The 22,963-nt window shown below is 33.5% G+C and overlaps 1 protein-coding gene and 1 pseudogene across 1 annotated transcript in view; one reads left to right on the plus strand and one right to left on the minus strand.

Annotated features, from left to right (window-relative positions):
* Positions 1-1,115: 1,115 nt before the first annotated feature.
* Positions 1,116-1,229, plus strand: LOC112439351 (U6 spliceosomal RNA; annotated as a pseudogene).
* A 4,974-nt stretch (positions 1,230-6,203) lies between these two features.
* PLSCR5 (phospholipid scramblase family member 5) overlaps positions 6,204-22,963 on the minus strand; it is a 28,816-nt gene continuing 12,056 nt past the window's right edge. Inside the window, exons 5-8 of the mRNA XM_003826496.7 lie at positions 21,339-21,500; positions 19,272-19,433; positions 15,655-15,737; positions 6,204-6,374 (exon numbers count right to left, since the gene is read on the minus strand). Coding sequence (XP_003826544.1) covers positions 15,699-15,737; positions 19,272-19,433; positions 21,339-21,500 — 363 coding nt within the window. The 3' untranslated portion in view covers positions 6,204-6,374; positions 15,655-15,698. The remainder of the gene's footprint in view (positions 6,375-15,654; positions 15,738-19,271; positions 19,434-21,338; positions 21,501-22,963) is intronic.

A 22,963-nucleotide genomic window follows, 5' to 3' on the forward strand; every position in this document is an offset into this window, starting at 1 on the left:
AACAGTCAGCAATTGATTATACATTTGTTTATGTGAAATCTACATGTTTTGACTACTTTTTTTTGTTTTGGTTAGTGATGTCTTCATTGCTGATATTTACCTTCTTTTGAGAATTAAAAGACATAATATTTAAAATGTGTGGATTATGCTTCTTATTAGAACTTATGTTAAAATATTTCCTGGAAAGGGAGTGAAAACTCTTAATTCAAATAGAAAATGAAAATTTTCTTTGGATTATTATATTAAATCATAGCCATTCCAGGAACGTAGTAATATGTTTATATTGCATGTGTAATTTACATTTCCTTTTATTTATTTTTCAGACCCTCTTGTTCTTCCTTAATGGATGTATTAATTTTTCAAATTCCTCAAAATACAGTAGAATTTTGTTTTTAAAATTTTTTTATGTTTTTTGATTTACATTTGTTTCTTCATTGGTCAGCTATTTTTTGGTTGTCTTGGTTTTCTATGCTTCATATATGTAGTGGTTCTTAGTTCACTTATATTTAAGAATGGAAGACCGGTGACTCTTGTTATTTTTCTCTGTCGTATATGTCCATTTTTCTACTAGGTCTCTCTCACTAGTAGGACTAGGACTGGGAACCAAGGTAGAGACAGTGCTTATCACAATTAGGGTGAGCAGATGAGGAGACCACTCTTTGGATGCTAAAATGAGGAGAGTGCCATCCTTTGGCATGGGAAGCCATTCCAGAAACTTCAAAACCTTAGTTCTCCCTGTGCAATTAATTAAGATTCAATAAGAGTACTAATTTGGATTCCTGAAAGTATAATGCTGGGCTGCTTAGGCTTAGTGTTCATTGAGATAAGGAAGAGACTAGCAGTGAGGTTGGTGTGGGACACCTGACTAGCATATTTCATTATACAGACTTTCAATTAACTCTGTTTTGAGTTGTTCTTCGTACTCCCACCTTGCCTGGTATTGCTGTCTTTGAGCCAGGTAGCTCCCTGGGATAAGGACTTTTCTCCATCATAGACTGTTCACATGTGCACATTTAATCTGAATGATAGGATCACATATTCCTCCATCTATCAGTGTTCCAATATGACTTGGAACTTCAGCCTAGAATTTATGAATATCTTTTAAAAAATATCCTGTGCTTGCTTTGGCAGCACATATACCAACACTGGAATGATACAGAGAAGATTAGCATGGCCCCTGCACAAGGATGACACGAAAATTTGTGAGGTAAATTTGAGAGGTTGTTTTTTCTATCAGCATTTGCATTTGCTATAATTGTATTGTGGACTTAGGAGAGAGGAGAGACAAGTTATTTTCAGTGCGCCATTTTGAACTTTAAAAGGCACTTTCAGACACTTGGTTTTAAAAGATCAATCCAGGCCGGGCGCGGTGGCTTACGCCTGTAATCCCAGCACTTTGGGAGGCCTAGGAGGGCGGGTCATCAGGTCAGGAGATGGAGACCATCCTGGCCAACATGGTGAAACCCCATCTCTACTAAAATACAAAAAAAAAAAAAAAAAAACCCACAAAACAACAACAACAACAACAACAAAAACAAAACTGTAGTCCCAGCAACTTGGGAGGCTGAGGCAGGAGAATCACTTGAACCCAGGAGGTGGAGGTTGCAGGGAGCTGAAATCACACCACTGCACTCCAGCCTGGCGACTCGGGAGACTCCATCTCAAAAAAAAAGAAAAAAAAAAGATTAATCTAGCAATTATATGGAGAATGGACTGTAAGATGGAGAGGCTAGTGTCAGGGAGAATAAGCAGGCTTAGGAATAAGATAGTGACAGTTGTGAACACACAAGAAGAAATAATTTCTTCCCTTAGAATGACAGATACAATTTTAATGTAAATACAATATGTCAATATCCAGACTACATTCTGTTCTAAATTATTTTCTAATTCTATAATTAGGTTCTACATAATTAAAATTTTAACTGCTAACTTTAATAGATAAATTATATTTTCTAAAATCTAATATGGAACCATGACATCTGGCTTTGCATGCAACCCATATAGAAGAATTTATTGAAAGTTAGAAGCTCTAATTCTTTATCTAATTCTTCATTTTTCTTTGTGTTTTTTCTATAACTCCAGAAAAATTATATCTGAGCTTAATCTTTTAACTCATGATCAGCATAATGTTCAGGCTTTTGATTCTGGAATAAGTACCTCACTCTTACCAGAATAACAGGTTTATTAAGCTGTTTTTATATTATTATTCTCTGGGCTTTGCTTATATTTCCAGTAATTCCTCTGCAGCAAAATAAAATAGTCCCTGCTTCATTAGGACCTGGCAGTGCTACCCTCTGCCAGATCATTGTGGTTGTTACTACCTTTTTATGTTAATTCCAAGTTATTTTTGTTACATTTTTAAAAGTCACCCATTTTATCTGCTTTCTTGCTTTTCATTTTGCCCAGATGCATTAAATTAGGACCCTCAACAAAATAAATTTAAACTGCCTTCTCCAAGACCTAATATTCTAAGATCTAAATCCAAAGAAAATAACTAAATGCTATCTTTTTGTTAACTCGCTGTAGCATTTAGCCTGGTTAATCACTGCCCACTTTATAGAAATCTCTCCTTTCTTAATTTCTAAAGCATCAGACTTTTGTTTTTCCTGCTCTTCTCCAGGCAATTTTGCTCTGTCCCTTGTGGACTCTTCTATTCTTTAAAGTATGGTGTCCCAAGTCTTTCTTCGACTTTTGACACTTATCTTTTCCTGCTATATAGCTTCAAGGTTTTATGTCACGCACTCATAGTTTAACTTTCTAAGTTCAAAACTTTAAGCTAGAGCATTCTCCTGGCAGGTACTTGCAAATTTTCTGGACTTTGATGTTCCATAAGCACCTCAAGACCAATACATTAAGAAATGAATTCCACCTTCTCAACTTCTCTTCTTACTGCACTTATGTGCTGTAAAATGAAATAGTAATGAAAGTATTATAGTATGCATTGATGGTAAATTAGGTACCAAGTAATTTCAGAGTATATATTTTGATGAAAGGACACATACATCCTCATAAATTACACACCAACAACGTACCCATAAAAAATAACAATTTAAAAAACTTTTAAAAAAGGACGAATATATCTTTCCCACCTTGAGTACTCATGTTGGATTGATGCCATATCAAATCAAATCACCACTGAATTTTGTGAAATAAAATACTAACAGTTGAGATTCAAATATGTTGGGTAGTGTGATAAATCCCAGGAAAAGTTATACATCTTTATGAGTTAGACATTCTGACAAATACATCAATGAAAAAATGAAATAGGTATGTATCAGAGATGGGTTCATTTAGAAACAAGTGAAAAGAAAGGTTGACAGTAGTCATGTAGAAAAGAAAGACATTATTTTAACAAATTTTATTCTTAACTTTTTTCCTATGAATTCAAATGTCACAAGTTTTTCCTTATGAGGCAAATCTGGATAATTGTTTTTAAAAATAGTTGTACTTTAACAATTGTGTGTGTATGAGCCGTGTGTGCTTATATGTATTTTTATAGCTATATATTAAATGGGTTTATTGTTCAAAAAATTAAAAACACAGAATTATTTAAAGTAGTATTTAATTCCCCCCGTTATGCCTGACCCTACATTGAAATAATTACTGTCAATATTTTGGTATGTATTCTAGATTTTTAAATTTTAGAATGCCCTATTTAGTGTACATGTAATTATTTTTGTTTATTAACATTTTAAATGAATTATTTCATTTCATTCAATTTCATTTCAGAGTTCACGTGCTATGAAAAGGGTTTGTTTTTCCTTTACCAACAATATTACAGATACTTTTTATCCCTGCTTCCTTCCCTTCCACCCCCATCTGCTTGGCTACCAATCTATCTCATTTTTAAGAAGAGACAATTCCATTCTATGTTTGAACAATAATTTATTAGCTAAGTCACCATTGGTGAACATTAGTATGTCTTCATTTATTTTACTGAGAATGTTAAAACAATGTTGCAGCAAGCACCCTGACACATCTTTGGAAGCTTTTGTGATTACTTAGCAAATCTATAGGCAAAGTTGCTTACTCGACTAAAATATACATTTAAAATAAATGCACTTGAAGCAAATTTTCTCTCCTGATTAGTTATATCAATTTACCTTACTGCCAAGAGTATATACTTTCTTGAATCTTTGATAACAATGGATAATTCAGATTTTTGAATCTTCTATTCTGATTCATTTCTTTAATAGAGAATTTGAACATAATTTTATTTTTACTGGCTGTTAATACTTTCTTTTAGTGATTTTTATGTTCCTGTGCTTTTCCTGTTTTCTTTCAGTGTATTTGTCTCATATATTTGCAGAAGCTCTTTCCTCATTATGGATAAACACTGTGTCTTCTTTTATATTGTAAGCTTTTTTTCAATTGTCTTAGTTTTCATTTGCCTTAGTTGTTTTTTAATTTATTGCATAAGAAGAAAATGTTGAATTTTATTTCTCTATTTTTATATCTAGATTTATATTTGTGTGTGGCCTAAAATCATATTTTAATTTTTCTAAATGGTCATATTAGATAACAATATTTTCAGCTTCATGTTACAGTGTACCTGAACACTTGTGACTTAAGCAATAACACCTTTAATGGTCTCAGCTAAGAATTTTGGAGGTAGGTAGTCCAGGACAGGGAAAACAATCTCATCGTATCTTCAAAGACCTGTGTTCCTTCTATGTTTTTTAGTTTACACTTTTAGAGTATTGGCTTGTTGACTTATTCACACAAGATCAATGCTCTATATTCAGGTATCACATTGTGTTCCCTGGAGGAAGAAGTAATCAGAAAAATAGAGCCAGCAACATTTTCCTCTCTTTACAGAAAAGTAAACGCTTTACTGAAAGTCCTAATAGAGTTATGGTTATGTTTCATTGACAATACCTGACTACATGGGGCCCCTAGATACAAGGAAGCTGAGAAAGTAATAGTTGTAGGGCAGTAGAGTAGACCTATAATCTGGCTATCATGCTTTTAAACATATATCAAAAACATCTTACATGGCTTTTAGATGATTGCGTACCTATGCTTCTGCTGTAGCAAATAAGGAACATAACATTTTCATATTCCTTTCTCTCTTTCTTTCTCTCTCTATCACACACACAGACTGCCCATTTAGCCTCTGAGATTGATATGGACAAAAGGGAGTTTGGAAATGCACTAGCTAAACAAAAGTGGCTCCATATTGGCTAAGGTTTTCCTTACCAGAGTTTATTGAATGATTATTCAATGAATAAATAGTCATTTATTTATTGACTTATTCCTTTGAAAAACATCCTTTTATCATAAATTAATTTTCCATATAGAGTAAGCATCATTATATTTCTGGACTATGTACGCCTTTTTTTTTTTTTTTTAATTTCTACTAAGAACCAAACTGTCTTAGTTCCTGTAGTTCTTATTTATACTGAGACGCTGTGAGAGCCAGTAACTGTGTTTCTGGGACTTGGCTGCCAAAAATCAGGAAGACACATATTCCTATTGATGATTGCATGTCTATTTCTCCCAGCTGTGTTTTGTAGGCCAGAATAACCTCGCTCATTAAGGTTGTCTGACTAAGTCAAATTTATGAACAGCCCTTGGGAAGAACTTATTTTCCACAAAAAATATGCGTTGTTCTGAATTTGATCACAATCATACGGGTTTCCCAGAGTTAGATCTAGGAGCTTAATACTTCTCTCAAATCTTTACAATATTTCTGTTGATCAAAAAAGTTATCTCATGGTTTTGAGAGGTGAGCTACTAATTTGAAATACCTTAGAGTAGATCTATATCCTGGTTGGCATTCTTTTAAATGTATATCTTAAAAAAATCAATATGGCTTTTAGGTGATTTGCATACCTGTGCTTCTGCTGTAGCAATTAGGAAATTTAACCTTTTCCACTTCTCTCTCTCTCTCTCTTTCTCTCTCCCTCTCTCACACACACGCACATTATATGTACTTATTTTTTAATTTTACAAGAATTGAATCATAGTTCTGCACACATGCAAAGTAAATGCTTTTCCTTTACCAACTACATAATAATTTCCATCCTGTCTATCTCTCTATGTATTTTATCATCTAAAAATCTCATTCTAAGAAAACAGAACCCCATTCTATATGTGAACCATAATTTATTAAACAATTTACCATGTTGAGCATTTTATATATTTATGTATAGTCTTTTTGCATATACTCTTGTATAGTAAAAAGACTTGTGGGCACAAAGTAAAACAAAGTAATTTAATTTTTATATTTCTCATTTTGTAAGTCTTCAATATATGGAGGTTGCACCTGGTCATCTCTGATGTTATGTACGGTTGAAACCCTCTGTTTTCTTGTGAGGTCCAGTGCAGGCCACTCATATGTGTGGAAGTGCTTTGAAATACTCTAAATAATTCTAAAAAATAAGATGATATCATTATTAGTATTGCTTAAAGATAATAGGCTAGAGATCTATAATGGGATTCCAGAGGGACATTACAGTACTATAATATAAAGGCTCAGGTTAAAATAAAGTCTATATAAGTAAGCCAGACACTGATTACTGTAGCTTTTGAAAGCCAAATTTTGGATCCGGACTTAAAAATAAAAGTTATACTATTTTGTCAGCATTAGAAAGGAAGTTGTTTATGACGCTGGTTGTACATTAGAATTACTAGTCTGTTTTTTAAAAAAAGAATTAAGTGGCTTAAAAGATACTCTTAGGGATTTTGACTTAATTGGTACAGAATGAGGTCTGGGTATGGATATTTTTAAAAAATAGCTATGTTATTTAAACATTTAGCCTGGGTTAAAAGTCAACATAGGATAAGTTGATTTTTCTACATTTATATTGCTTTTTCCTGCTTCTGACCCCTGACCTTAACTCTAGATAGAATATTATGGTTTTATGTTCTTATCATCTTGTTATCTTAAAAGCCTATTTAAAATGGTGGGGCATTTGTATCCATTCTTAGACCTACTCACACTTGCTCAATGACCTTGAGTCACCAAACTGGGACTTGACTCCATGGATGTGTCTTGGTTTGGCCTATAAATTTCCTCTGAAGGCGATCAGGATGCAACCTACAAATGACCAAAAATGAGTGGATTTTCTGTATAACTTTAAATAATTTTAGATTTTGTGTACTGATGGTTTAGCTCTTAAATGACAAATAGAAAATCAGAGTTGGGACTCTACTTTCAATTATATGCTTGATTTTATGGTGCTTTTATTTAACTGTTTGATAAGCCAGTGTTACTCAGTTTCCTTAGAAAAATAGGAATATATGCATTCACTAAATTGATGGAAACTGTCCATCAATTCAGTCTGCTCATTAAAGATAGTAATTACTAAACTTTCATCATGTGCATAATACATTAACAAATATAGTGTTTCTCAGTTTATTAAAAACATAACATCAAATTTTACCCTTCTACACACAAAATTGATGTGTTTTATTTCCCAGATTACAGAAAGAACAAAATGAATACTCAATAGAAACTTGTATTTTCAAGATTCTGCTTGTGTAGCTAAGCAATGCCATCATAATGTGAAGTGTTGCTGCCATCTGCAGCATGAAAGACTTATTAAACGTATATATTACCTAGGCATATGTAACTGGATTTTATAAAGTAACAACTGTTTAATTCTCTATTAGTCTTTCTATGTATTTTCTACAGCTAGCTTTCAATGTAATTAAAAATATGGTATAGTTTAAAACATTCAATGTACTTAAGAATATAATATAGGTGCCAAAATGAATACTGATATTTTATTTTATTATTTGGTTAAGCTAAAATTAATATTGAAGAGGCAATGAAATGGTAGACCAAAACTGCTTTTATGATTTATTGATATTGGAAAATATTTTCCAAATATTTTATGTTTAATAAAGTTTTTTTATTAATTACTCCAATATAATGTAAACTTTTTCTCGAAGGTATTTTTTCAGGCTTACATATTGGCTACTTTATCTATTATGTGGAATAATAACCACAAAGGTATCCACAGAATAACACCACAGATATACTATCAGTGGATAAAAGATTTAAAGTTGTTTATATGTTACCTTTCTAAATAGAAAGAGCACATAATATTGATGAGAATATTATTAATTCGTGTCTTAAAGGAATAAAAGCATCTCTCCCCTAGTTTTTTGGCTTCCCATTTTATTTTATTTTAAAAGTTATTTCATTGTGCCATTTTCTGCCCACTCATATCCTTCATTCTGGAAGGTCGACAAAAAGCTAACAGTTTTGTAAAATCTGTCAAGTTGCTTAACCTTCCTGAGCATTGATTTTTTTCATCTGTACCTTTGGGCTTATAATGTGTGGCACTGGAATCAGATGAGAAATGTATGTAAGAAGTCTAGCCCAGTGTCTCATAATGCTCATTAATGCTAGGCTTTATATATTTGTGAAACAAATAGTCTTATCGTGTTTTAATTTTTTGGGGGCAAAATATCAAATTTTAATATTTGAAATCTCTTATAGTTCCATTGTAATTGTTTTTTAAAAACAATATATTTATAATTAAATCAAAAATGCCTTGAAATGCATTTTCAATAATGCTGATAATAATACTTGGCAGACAGTCATAAAATAGAGGCTCAGTCAGCAAAAGCTACTATGGTTTTTTCCATTTCTTTAACAAGATTTTTAATGAAAATTTTTTTCTTTTTAAAATATATTATAGATCCCTTAAATTATTCAATTCAAATTATTTAAATATGTGATGCCTAAATTTAACACCTAGACAGTTAGAATGAACCACAATACATGTCACTAAGTACAATTCCCACGTATTTTTAATGGCAAAAATTTCACAGCATAAGAAATAGACAAAATCCATTTACACTTATTTAGAGAAATTTTATTAAAAAGAATTTTTTCTTCTAAGGTGAGCAAAACACAATGTAAGGAGAAATGATAAAAATCAAAGTGTATAGAAAGGAAAAAATGCTTAATTTGAAAAGTCAAAATATGATAAACAATAATTTCATTTCCCCTTATTTTAGCAATTAAAGAAACAATAATAAAACTTACAAAACAGGAGTAAGAGTAAATTATGAAGTAGTAAACGTTTATGTTATTTCCTCAGTTTGTTTTCATTTCGAAAATAAAATACAACAAATCTAAAAATAATATGTCCATAAACCTCTAATTAAGGCTCAAATGAATTAGAATTTCAGTGTGCAACCTGTATAACCTGAATTCTTCAGATCATCTATCCAAACCTCTCTTTTGTAGGGAAGTCTGATTTATCTAACAAGTTTTAGCTTCCTTCCTTCCAGATATTATGGCTTCAGAAAGATATTGTTTTGTTCCTCCTTAATACTTGTCAATTCGCTCAGATTCAGTTTCCGAGTTTCAATACAGTTTCTAAACAATTTCGAAAGCCCCTAGAAGATGCTTTGGCCAAATACAGACAAAGTACATAAATTCAGAAGAAAATATTAGTTGAATCATCATCTAGCACCATCACTTGGAGGATACGCGGGACAATGTGGCCTAGCCTAAGAGAGTCTGACCTCATTAAGCACATTCTGATCTTATGCAGCCTCTTCATTCTTCATTCTGTCTACTATATTTCTATTTCTTCCATGCCTTTGTTTGTGCTGTGCTCTTGGCTTGGAATGTTCTCCCAGCCAAACACTTCCTAGCTTTGACCCCACCTAGCATGGAAGACACATATTCAACTCATGGGTTATTTGTTAGCTACTCTCTAGGGGTACTAACTTTCCACCTTAAATGGTATTGAATGCTTCCTTTTTTTGTGCCTTTGTGGTACATTCTTTTTATTGTAGCACTTGTAACACTGAATTGAACCTGTTCTTATGAGTGTCATGGCCATACCTTCAGTTTCTAATGACAAAAATTGGAATGAACTGATTTTATATACTAGAGTTCTTAAAATCCTTTACATTCCATATCTAACGAAATGCCAAGTTTTGTCAATTTCTCTTCCTAACCTTGCCTTGCAAGACTGTGTGATTTAGCCCCTGGCTACTTTTCCTACAGCAGTTCATTTCTCCCTCTCTCTTGTTTACTGTACTCCATACTGGCTTCCTGTGCTTCTCAAATTTGCCCAGTTGCTCTTGACTCAGAGCCTTTGAATTTGCTTCTTTTTTTTTTTTTTTTTTTTTTTTTTTTGAGACGGAGTCTTGCTCTGTCGCCCAGGCTGGAGTGCAGTGGTACGATTTCGGCTCACTGCAATCTCGGCCTCCCGGGTCAAGCAATTCTTCTACCTCAGCCTCCCGAGTAGCTGGGACTACAGGCCACGCTGCCATGCCCAGTTAATTTTTTGTATTTTAGCAGAGATGGAGTTTCACTCTGTTGCCCAGCTGTTCGAGAACTCCTGAGTTCAGGCAAGCCGCCCGCCTTGGCCTCTCAAAGTGCTGGGGTTACAGGCGTGAGCCACAGCGCCTGCCCTGCATTTACTTTTATATCTGCCTGGTACACTCTTTTCCTAAATATTCTTAAGTCATGCTTTCTTCTTTCTGGTCTACGCTAAAATGTAACAGCAGTTCTATTTCTATTTTGTTACCCTGAATTACTTTTTCACGGGTTTGAGGGTGTAAAATTCTCATCCTTCTAGGAAAGAATTGATTGTTCACTCCTTGCATTAACAATCAAACGAGTAACAATCAAAACTAGTATTAAACCTGCTTAATCAATCAATGATTGATTACAAAAGTACACACACTCTGAAAGACAATTGGAAACATCTTCTTTACATGATTTCTGAAAATCAGATAATCAGCAATAGCTTTAGTCCAGTGAATAGATTCCTAAGGGTCAGCCAGTCAGTGAACATATTTACATAGCTAAAGTCAATACTCCAGCATTTAAACTCCACACTTTCCCAAAACCTTATATAATTTACCTTCTTTGCTTATAAATTGTGTCTTGCAAAACCAGTTCTCCCTTGCCTGAACAAGTAATAAGTTCAGCTTATTGTTTTAGATATTGAGTGGTAGATTCCTTGTCAATATTTGTGGTTATCTATGGTAACCTTAACGTGTTGTTATCTGTTGGTTTATTATCAACTCTATTCTATGTAAGCTCCACAAAGGCAGGAACCTTGTTGCTTTTGTTTACTGCTATAACTTAATGCTGACATTGATGCCTAGTGCAGTGTATGCATTCCAGAAATATTTGTTGAAGAGAGTTTAGAGCAGGGACAATGTACCATTGAATATAATATCCCCAGTGCCTAATATGGAGCCTAGTACATAGAAGTGGTTTCAAAAATATTAGCTAAATAAGTGAATGAATAAGAAAAAGTTCAAGAGTGACTATAGTTAATAACAATGTTTTGTATTCTTGAAGATTGCTAGTAGTAGATTTTAAGTGTTCTCAGCACAAAACAAAGTGAGATAATGCCTATGTTAATTAGCTCAAGTTAGCCATTCTACAATGTATAGATATATTTCAGTACATCATGTTGTACATGATAAATATTACACTTTTATTGGTCAATTATACAATAAATAAAAATGAAAAAATGATTAATTGTCCATGTATTATTTAACACATTTTTAGGAACATCCTTGAAGTAAACCAGAAATTATTCAGATCTTAATGGGTCGATCTAGTTCTCTTAAACTCACTTCTCTTTTTAGAAATATTCTAGTTGAAAAGATACCCACTTTCCTTTTTTGACATCTCTTTTTGAAAGACTTAAAGGCATTGCAATTTCAATGACTAAAACTGAACCTATGCTCTTCCCCTAAACCAGATCCTCTTTTAATATTTCCTCTGTCAGTAAATGGCATAGGCCAGAAATCCTTTCTCCCTCACAGAGAGTAGGTAGGAAGAAACTAGTCAGGTAGTCAGTTAGGGTGGGTCCTGGGTTGAATTCTTTCAAACAAAAGAACAGCCTGCAGGCATAAATAAGGGAACTTGCATAGGAGGGCTTGCCTGAGACATGGCCTCACTGCATAGATAAGACAGGCCACACAGCTGACTTGCCCAGACATGTCTGCAATGGAAAATTCCATCCCCTGACACATGTGCAGTAAGGGGAACAAAGCAATATGGAGTAACTCAAGGTAAGGGCCTGCATGCACACTAGGAGGACAGAGTGGTGCTACCAGAAATTTGTACTTTATGCAAATTAGATGCCCAGCCCTCACTGGTTTCTTAAAAAAGCCTCTGTATTCAACTGTAAAATGGCAACCCATTTCTGGGACCCCTCTCTGCGGCAGAGAGCTTTCTCTCTTTCTTTTGCTTATTAAACTGCTGCTCTAACCTCACCCTTGGCATATCGCCTTCTTGATTTTCTCAGCTGTGAGACAAAGAACTTTGGAAAAATTTAGTTTGTAGTTTAAAAGAGAATAGCCCTTACCAGAACAAAACTGTCTCTATAAATCTAATGAAAGGCCACCAGGTTAAAAGGATGAAAGGGGCCTGAACTCTGCTAAGATGTAGGTGTAATTAAATGATTACCAGCCATTATACTGCAGGTCACAAGATTTACAACTTTCCCAATTGCTCCTGTAAATACCATTACGATTGTAGAAACTAAGATTGGCTTTTTGAGATGTCTTTTCAGGCTTTTGCATTTCAAATAACCGAATGGTCCTGCCTAGACCAGCAACTCCTCTGTGGCTTCCACCCAGAAGTGGACTCAGTGCATGAAGACCATTTTCCACACCCCTACGTTTGTATCCCCAACCAATCAGCAGCACCCATTCCCTAGCCCCCTGCTTGCCAAATGATTCTTGAAAAACCCTAGCCTTCAAATGTTCAGGGAGGCTGATTTGAGTGCTAATTAAATCCAGCATCACTCCCTCCTTCTATGACCAAGTCAAATTGCCATATCTTAGCATCTTGTCCCTCTCCATTAAACACTTCTCATATCTGAAACGCAATCTGTGTTCTTGTCATTACTGGATTAAAAGCTATCTCTTCAACTAAACTGTTACCACTGTAAGAGAAGGGTCTACTTATTGGCATGTAAGAGCAAGTAAATAAATATTTATTTAAATGAATGAATGAATGAGAGTTGTGTGAATCTGGTCAAGTTTTTCCCAGTAAACACAGTAAACAGAGTTGGAGTAAACAGAGTTGGAGCCTGTATTCTGGGGTTGTCCTGGGGACAAGAAGCAGTCGTGCACTAGGAAACACTGTTGTACAAGTATCAGTCCTGGTCTAGAGCTGCATGCTTTTCACTAAAAATCATAAGGTCTGGCTAGTCTCTCATGGACTTATGTTTGGTGGAAAAGGGAAAAGTAGAGCATGAAAGAGATAAGAAGATCAATTTTACCTTTAATAAGAAAGGAGAGACAGAATGGGTCTCAGTTTATTGTACTATGCCAACTTGGAAGCAAAGCGCTACATCAGGTTTTTATTTAAATGCAGCCAATTTTTAAATGAGTGATATATTCTAAGAAGGATTTTAATTTTTAGTGAGTCTCCCTTTGGTGTAAATGTTGAATAGCTCTGTCCAATATTTTAGGGTTCATTTAATATTAAAAAAAGTCTCCAAAGCAGTTTATCATGGTAAAATGCAGCACTTACAAATGATAATTTCTTTTTCCCATTTTTGCCCCATGGTGAAAATCTCAGCTGTTGCTGCTGTGACATCAGTTATAAAAATCTTATATTTTAGAAACCAAAAGTAAAGGACAAGAGAAGATAGGAAAGCAAGATTATCTTTATGAAGAAAATTTGGGACATGAAGCAGGAGTGCTGGGTGGGAAGGGGGGAAGACAATTTCCCAGGCAGTCATCCTCATACTGACTGATTTTCCTTTGTTATCATTTTGTTACCCTACCAGAAATTTATATAAAGCATGGTGCCTGGCATGTTATTTGTCCTCCATTTTATTAGTTAATGAGCATCAGCTTTAAAAGTGTAATTTACTTTAGCTGATTATAAGAAAACCATAAATCCCATATATTTGAAATGCAATAGATTGAGAGGAAAGGGAAGGAATGCTAAGCTCTTCTTCATCATCACCAGAGTTCTTCAAGGTAATATGAGAATCTCAAGGAGATCCCCAAAGATCACAGTTTAAGGTTGCAGCACTGGCAAACAGCAAAATTAGATTCCAGGTTATGTCTATTGCATACAAGGTTTTTGTTCCCTTCTATGACTGCATTGCTTCCAGAATGAAGGTGATACCAGTTACACTGAAAAAATAAATGGTATGACTGGGAGAAAGGTCGCATGTGATTTTAAAATATAGTTATTTTTTGGTAGTTAATTCCTAAACTACTCTGCCTCAGGTACAAGATATGTTATGGTCAATTGAGGCAATGTATATTCTTTGCATGCCAAAGGAGGGGGTTATCAGAAAATGTTAAGGTGTAAATAAGGAAAAAGAAACCGAAGAATACTGAACCAGAGTATGGGGGAGAGAAGCTTTTCATTTTTATGTTATACAGCATAAAGCCCTTACTCCAGAGCCTAGAACTAAATTGATATTTGTGTGTTCTCTGGGGAACTTACTACCACCCATAATATTATTTCTAGGAAATGATCATCTCCTAATTTCAAATGACTCTAACTTGACTAACTTAGTAACAGATGTTTAGCATACATTCTCTTTTTCTAAGTGAAGAATCGCCTGGAATTTCTTGAAACACCCTTATACATGCATAAAACTGTAGGTGGTATTTGTGTAAGTCTAAAATAGAGCCTACATGGCTTCATGGTACCTTGCTTAAAAGAAATCTGTTCCATTTGGAAGAAGGAGAGAATAATTATTGTCATTCATAACAAATTTTCCTTTTGTGTAGGTTTTGGAGATATGTTGATAACTAGTGGATAGTAATCAGGAAAACTCCATAAATGTTGAAGTGAGATATATTAATTTAATTGAATGTACTGGACTCTTTTACTTCTGCATTTGACTCATGGATTAAGATTTTATTTATTTGGTTTCCTTTGCTTGTTTTTAAGTCCTTGAGTTGTCTATTTTTCAGAGCCTTAGATCCCTTAATTGATTGAATTTTCACTGCAAATAGATAAAATTCCTGCTAGACAACACTGCAGGTCTTAGAGGTCTATTTATATGCTTATTTAAATCTCTGGCATGAGTAGGTATTTAAAGCATGCTTTGGTTTGTAAATACTAGTTTCTTTATGGAATGTAACTGTGCCTCTTACCACTAGAATGAATTGATACCATCTATCTTCCTCTTCATCTTTAGATATATTATTCACCCAACTTTTAACTTTTCCAGTGTAAAGTAATAATATCTCACTACAATAAGAAAATTAATAAACAAAGTATAAAGGGACTACTTTTGAAAAAATGTTTTAGAAACTCAGTCCTTTTGATTAGTAACCAGCCTTAGTACCAGAAAAACTTCAAAGTGTTCTCTAAACATTGAATTTTCATCAGTGATGCTGTAAGCCTTAGTTCTCATCTTTCATGCTTACCATTGCAATAACTTCAAAAGGATAAAAAGAAAGAATGGTAATCTCTCAAAGCAACCTTGTGCTCAGGCCAGTAATCACGTATTTAGCTATCATGCATTCACAACTAGATAATTGCCTCATTAAACTGTTTTAATAAATATAATAATTAACATTTTTTTTAACAAAAAAGCAAACATTCAAACCATTCAGAAATGAAATCCAGAGCCCAAGGGATTTCTAGAAGAAAATAAAAAAGAATTAGATAGCGTCAAATATAGACATCTTCAAAGGGAAAGAGATCATTTAAACTTGCTTGTTACTTACTGAAATATGTTCTGCATATTTTATTGTTTTCATTATCTTGGTTATTATAATCCAGCCAGTGAATGTTCAAAGAACATAAAATCCTACAAATAAGTAAACTGAATATAAGTGAATTTACAAAAAGACAACAATTAAGATCAAAAGTTTGACATGCAAGCTTTGATTATGTAAAGCAATTATATTTCCAGTGGTGTTCCAGTATTATGATTTATCAGAAGAAGAAAAATTTAAAAGTCTTAAGCTTTACAACATTTTATTTTCATGTTGAATTTTCAGAGTATAAGTAACTTAGAAACCCTATCTGAATCTGCATGGTATTGTCAAAGTGTTCCAGTATTATATGATTTATCTGGAGAAGAAAAATTTTAAAATTTTAAGCTTCGTGACTTTTTATTTTCATGTTGAATTTTCAGAGTATAAGTAACTTGGAAACTTTATCTAAATCTGCATAGTATTGTCAAAGTTTTGGGTGATAAACCCTTTGCAGAATTAGACTGTATGCATTCTGGGTCAGTGTAGGAAGTTATAATGGATACAAATATTTGAACAAAAATTAGATATATTACCAGAGATAATGTGGTCAGCAATAGGTGGTTATTTGAGGGAGTACTGAAAACTACACCAGAGAGAACTCAAAGAGTGAGTGGTGAGTTGGAGGAGTGGTGGGTTGTGAAGTCGTATCTTGGAACCAGAAGAGACCAAAAATTAGATTTCATTTGTGAATTTAGATTTGTATTTAAATCAGGAAATAACCTTATACCAGCAGCTTTCTAAAGCTTTCACCTGAATAAAATAGAAACAGCAATTAAAAATTAAAAACATAATTCTTTCTATAAAATTATGTATAAGTAAAGTAATTTATCTTGGTAATACATGTAAGAAATAGTTTTATAAGCTATATTGGCTGGCAAAAAAAGGCAAATGTTTTACAATATGATGGTAAAAAGAAAAAAAGAGAAATGAAGGGGAGTCATTAACTATTCTCAGTGAACATTTCTCCCTTAAATGCTGGAGTTTAAAAGTTATCCTTTTAGATGATTAGGGTATTATCTAGATCAGTGCTTCTTAAATTTATAGTGCATAGAGGAAGCACCTGAGCATCTTGTTCAAGTGCAGGTCCTGATGCATCTGGGGTGGGATCTGAGATTCTTTGCTTTGAGCAAGCTTCTAGGTGGTGCAGATGCTTGTACTTTGCCCCACACTTTGAGTATGACCTAGATCAACCTTTATGGAACCTACATCTCATCAATCTCTCAAAGCATATGGACTAAGAAATACATGCTTTTTCAAGAAGAACATATGTTTAGAGGGTTTCTGAAACAATAAGAAAAACTGATAAGGTTTAAAATACAGAGAACTGTAGTTCCAATTTTGGCAGTACATTTTAACTATCAGCTTGTTATGTAAAATAGGTGAGTAGGGCAGATTAAAAAGGATCTATTTCTAAATATTAACGTTAAGTGTGGGGCTTAATCAGAAAGGCCTAATGAAGATCTTGGGGAAAGGGTGTGTATGTGGAGGGGTTGGTGTTGAAGTCAGAATGATCAAAGATGGGAACAGTAAGCAAAGGAAGGGTGACAAGTTAAAAGCACTGTCCAGTGGATAGAGGAGAATAGGGAAGAGATGACATTAGGCAACAGGCAAGGTGGACTAAGCTGGTTAGATTTGCAGATGAAAATGGGAGTTGAGAGTAAGTGACAACTTAGTAAGTTTAAAAACCTAGCACTCTATAGATATTACTTCCATCTTCTACCAATAATAGGAGACTGGTAAGTTAAAATAATTCCTCTGAAATCCTGGAGAAATAATCCTAATATACATACTTGTATATGTATATGTATATATGCATATATATATACATATATATCTATGTATTAAATTCTGAGTTTCAGTGAAGTCATCAGGGAATAATTTTTAGTTCATATATTTTCCAAATATCATTAGAAGAGACTCAGTAAATAGGGCATTAATGTAAACCATCAGATTTAGCATTCTGAAACCCCACAAAACAATAAAACATGAGAAGGAATTTAAGCTTTATAAAAATTTCATGATTACCAAAAGAGCATAACCTGAATCTAACCATGACGCAAACTGAAATTAGGCCACAGTTTACAAAATAATTGGCTTATGCACTTAAAAAATGCCAATGTCGGCTGGGCAAGGTGGCTCACACCTGTAATCCCAGCACTTTGGGAGGCCAAGGTGGGTGGATCACGAGGTCAGAAGATCGAGACCATCCTGGCTAACACAGTGAAACCCCATCTCTACTAAAAATACAAAAAAATTAGCCGGGTATGGTGGCACATGCCTGTAATCCCAGCTACTCGGGAGGCTGAGGCAGGAGAATCGCTTGAACCTGGGAGGCAGAGGTTGTGGTGAGCCAAGATTGAGCCACTGCACTCCAGCCTGGGTGACAGAGTGAGACTCTATCTCAAAAAATAAAACAAAAAATAAAACAAAAACAAAAATGCCAATGTCATGAGACTCAGGAAAATGCACATGCGTGTGCACATGTTCATGCACACACATATACACACACACACACCCCTTAGGAACTGTTCCAGGTGAAAGGAAACAAATGAGATGTGACAAAATGGACATACTTCATGATCTTGGATTTTCTATTGTTAGAAAGGACATCATTATGCAAATCAGTGCAAACCGAATAAAGTCTGTAGATTAGATAATAGCATTGAATCAGTGTTTAGTGCCTGACTTTGACAATAGTACTGTGATGTGTAAAAAAATTCCTTGTTTTTAGGAAATGCACACTAATATAATTAGGGGAAAAGGCATCATGTCTGCAACCTACTCTCAACTCTTATGCTGTTTGTTTTAATCACTTATGTGTGTGCCTGTGTATACACATCTTTTTCATGTATTTATAGAAAATACATGTGTTTATATATCAACAAATAAAAACTCCATAAGTTTTTATGGCTGCATTGAAAATGGTAGGAAATTAGGTAAATATTAGAGGGAAAACTAAGAACAGGATATAGGTCAAGCATTTTGATACAGGTATTATTTGACTTCTGTTCTTCTATCACCAATCTCCATATACCAAAGAAGAAAAGGTTTTCAATATAATTGTAAGTTGGAAAGTAATAACAAGAACATAGTATCTTAGAAATAATGGCAACTGGTACCTATTAACTCATCAAATCATTTCATGTGTCTATGTTCATACTGAGAAGGCAACATTCTTAATATCATCTAGCTCACTATTATGCAATGAACCAGTCTGGAACTTTATCCAGGATAAATCATGTGATATTTATGTTTGCATATTTTTTAGTTCAAGTGAAAATAAGCCAAAAATCTAAATTGAATGTAAAAGCAAGGGGAAACTAGGTTTTAAGGAAATGATGAATAGGATGTGATAACACTTCAATCTTTGAGAAAGGGGATATGAGATCACTGAAGAGGGGCTGCTAACAGAAATGCAGGGTTCTAAATTCTAATTTTTGAAGAACGTTGGTCCTAAGCTATCCTTCTATGAATAAAATATACTCTTTGGGGGTAAAAACTGTGTAAATGGGATAGGCTATATTGTAATTAACAAGCAAGAGGGAGAATAACAAATCACTCATGCTCTCAAAGCCCATACTTACAAAGAGAAAACAGGCACCGATCATTGCTGCTTTGACTGTTACATCTAGATCTGCAGGAACATGAATTCCGAAATTGTCAGCATTTGTGAAGACATCATTTACAAATCCTGACCAGTACTTTGAAATCTTCCCAATTGTAAGCTTTTCATTAATGGTTTTCACCTTTAGAAAGAAAATAAGGAGTATTAAATTTGAAAGTGAAAAAAGTTGGTTTTATACTTCTGAGGGTGTTTACTTCATGAGAGATTTGAATTATTTTATTTGTCATCTTCAAAATGACAATTCCATGTTACTCATTCCATCATATAAGCATAGGTTTGTAAATTTAGCTTTTCAGTTTACTTTTTAGAAACTTTGCTTTTTTGACAGTTTTCTAGTCCATCATAATTCTTTTTCTTTTTTGTATGCAGATGGAGAATATCAGGATAAATAATTAAGGCTCAGCCACCACAAGATGGCAGCAGGTACATAGTTCAATTGTATGATCTAAGCATGAAGGCGATTTCTTTACTTGAGGTCCAGATTTTAAACCTGAATTCTCCATCTTAAAAATGTAAAAGAAGATATGTTTGAAAAAATATTTCAGAAGGAATTAAATTAATTTCTAGGCATAATTTGTAAACTTTCAAATTTCAGTTGCTAAAATTTTATAATTATTAAAACATTTAAATATTATTGGCCATTGTTAAATCACATTTTTATATTATACTCAGACATTTATTAGGTCAATACTTTCTAACAAATCCTAAATCCTATTTTTACATTAAAAAAATCCTCCTGGTTAATATACCATATAGGAAGTTAAGACCAACTAGACATCAATCAGTCCTTCTCAGCTAGAAGGAGTTCACAAATCAACTTTATCAGCTATTTGTTTGTTTATTCTGCTTCCCATCCTGATGCTGAAAGTAATTCAAGAGAAACTATCACTTTTTTCAGGGTAGTAAAAGATAGAGAATAGAAAGGGTTACTTAGGACATTTCTATAGCATGAATGCTAAAACTCTTATGTTTAAAATCCTCCTCAATCGTATTACTCGTAGGAAAGTCATGCCAAATCCTTTGGGGATAGGGTGAAGTTGGAACAGCTCAGTTTGCAAAATTTGCATTGTATTCTATGTGCATAGTGTTTCCTGAAGTCCTGAGAACTAAATGCCCTTGCTGAGATATATATGTATGAATGGATGAAAAATAAATATACGCTTTCAATTAGGCTGTCTCCTCTACCTAAGATGTATGTCCAGGACAACCTGTTAAGATATTTATATTGCTACAGATCAAATTTACAACTTTCTATTTTTTAAATATTCAATTTATACAAATACGAGAATAAGTTTTTATTTTTTATTTTTTATTTTTATTTTTTTTACAAAACTAACTTAGCAAGTCTTAGAAACACAGCTTTTGAGTTAATGCTGTTTTAATGTAACGTGCTGCTGAAATGAGATCTAAACTGGGATATGTGATCTCAAGGGCCATAGGAAAGAAGGTACATAATTTAGGTGATTCTAAACTATATATATTGGCTTTATGCCATGTGTCCTGTGATTCTACATAAATAAAACATACTGAAACAAGAATGAAGTGCTAATTTTCAAAATCAGGAAATATTGGTTATCTTAAAAAGGCAAAGCTATGTGTCCAAAAATTTTTGATGTTCAAAGTCTTGGACACATTAAAATAGCAACACATTTACTATTCTAATCAAAGAGATATAGTAGCTTTGTCCATGAAACACATAGAATTATATTTAGCTAAACATGCTTTTATTATAGTAAAATTTATTAAAATTATTTTGGATAATACTTACACTGGTCTATGACAGATATGATGGCCAAGGTGATAAATTTTGTAATATTATTTTTAAAAAATCCTTGGACTTTATATCTCTGGATTTACATATTCCTATTCTTAGCATGTACAATATGGGCTGATTACATTATATTACAAATATGTCATTTTCTGAACTTATTTTAAATGAAATTAATTTGAACATAAAAAAAATTGAATTATGTTGCAAAAAAAATCAGGACCTAAATGAAAACTTCTTTCATTTTGTCAATTGTACCTCAAAATCCACATCGCCAAAACAGCCACATGTCACACAAGGACCAACAATTTTCAAAATATCTTCTTTGTTTGCATTTTGGATTGTGAATTTAGGCAGAAAGGGGTCCCACTTCTGCGTAACGTAACCAACTATAGTACCAGGAGGGGCTTGGATTTCTAACTGTAAGAAGAGATAATGATAAAATAAGATTTTTTTGGTTATCATATTTTAATTTTACTATAATGTCAATTTACCTGTAAACAATATACTGTTATAAAATTATTTCGATATTCTACAAATCATTCTAAATACCTGCTTCTAAGGATACAGATTTTATAAAATATTTTACAGACAACAAAGAAATTCACTGTATAAACATACGTTTAGCACTGTGCACTAAAAGTCTATGTCTTATTTCCCTAAAGAGAATCTACCCCACGACTATCTTCTGACCCTAGGACAGTGGCTTCTTTGCCATGTTATCCCAAGTACAACCATTGGTCAACCACTGAAGCTGTTCCTATGTGGTTACTCATATCTACTCCTTTTAATTGTAGCCACAACACACATCTATTTTAAGTCTCCTTTATCAATTATTGAGTATTCATATTTTTTTCTCTCAGATTATAAGCTCCCAGATTATCTATATTTAATTAAAAACAAATGCTTCTTGCAGAGTTATAGTCATTAAACACCAGTCTGATTGCTGGTTCGTGGCTTCCAAAGTGTTCGAGACTAGTAGTTGGATTTTTGCATTATCCGGCATTACTTTAGCATTTGACTCCATTACCTTTACATATTTATGTAACCCAATCAAATATTTTGTAAAATAAATTGGGGGTGGGTACAAATTTTTTAAATGTTTGCTTTTAAACCAAGACATCGCCATCATCTGATCTCATTTTGACTTTTCTTATTAAGTTCATAGTCTTATGCATATGTCTATAATGTTCTTGGATAGATAAAAGTGATTTCAACTAGACTGCTTAGAATTAATATAGATTTGCTCTGGGATCACTTTTAAAGTTATTAATTTGCTATTGATCAAATTTTTTAAAAAGTTACTAATAGGTATCAAGATATATATTATGTTTAATTTATGACCCTGGACTACCATTAAAGAAAAAGTTAATTATCAAAAATTTTTAAATGAGCATTTTTCTGTGATCATAATGACTACACTCTCTTGGGGCATATTAATATTAAATATCCTCAGTAGACGGATGGAAATTCTTGGGCTCCATGCACGAGCACTTCAATCATTTTATCACTTAGTCAGATGCTTACCTAAAAATAGTTGGAGAATTAGCTTTGATATATGTTATTAGAAACTTCCCTAAATAACCATCTTCCATATTAATATTTTCCCATCACCCTAAGGCCAGTACTTATCCACAGGTTCTAACAGAGAAGGTTGGGCTTAAATTAGGACACCTGGCTCAAGTCCCATCTATAATATTTCCTGATTTCTTGAATGTATAGTCATAGGTAGCCACCTCCACTCTCCTTCCTTGACTGCCAAATGTAGAGAGTAATTATTTCTAGCTCCTAGAGATCTCATGATTCTATTCTTGCTCATGAGTAGAATATCATGGTATCAAAGCTAGTAAAGTAAGTAAAAGTTCTGTGTCAATTTAACTGCA

This window comes from Pan paniscus, chromosome 2, assembly GCF_029289425.2.
Source record: "Pan paniscus chromosome 2, NHGRI_mPanPan1-v2.0_pri, whole genome shotgun sequence".
Lineage (NCBI taxonomy): Eukaryota > Metazoa > Chordata > Mammalia > Primates > Hominidae > Pan > Pan paniscus.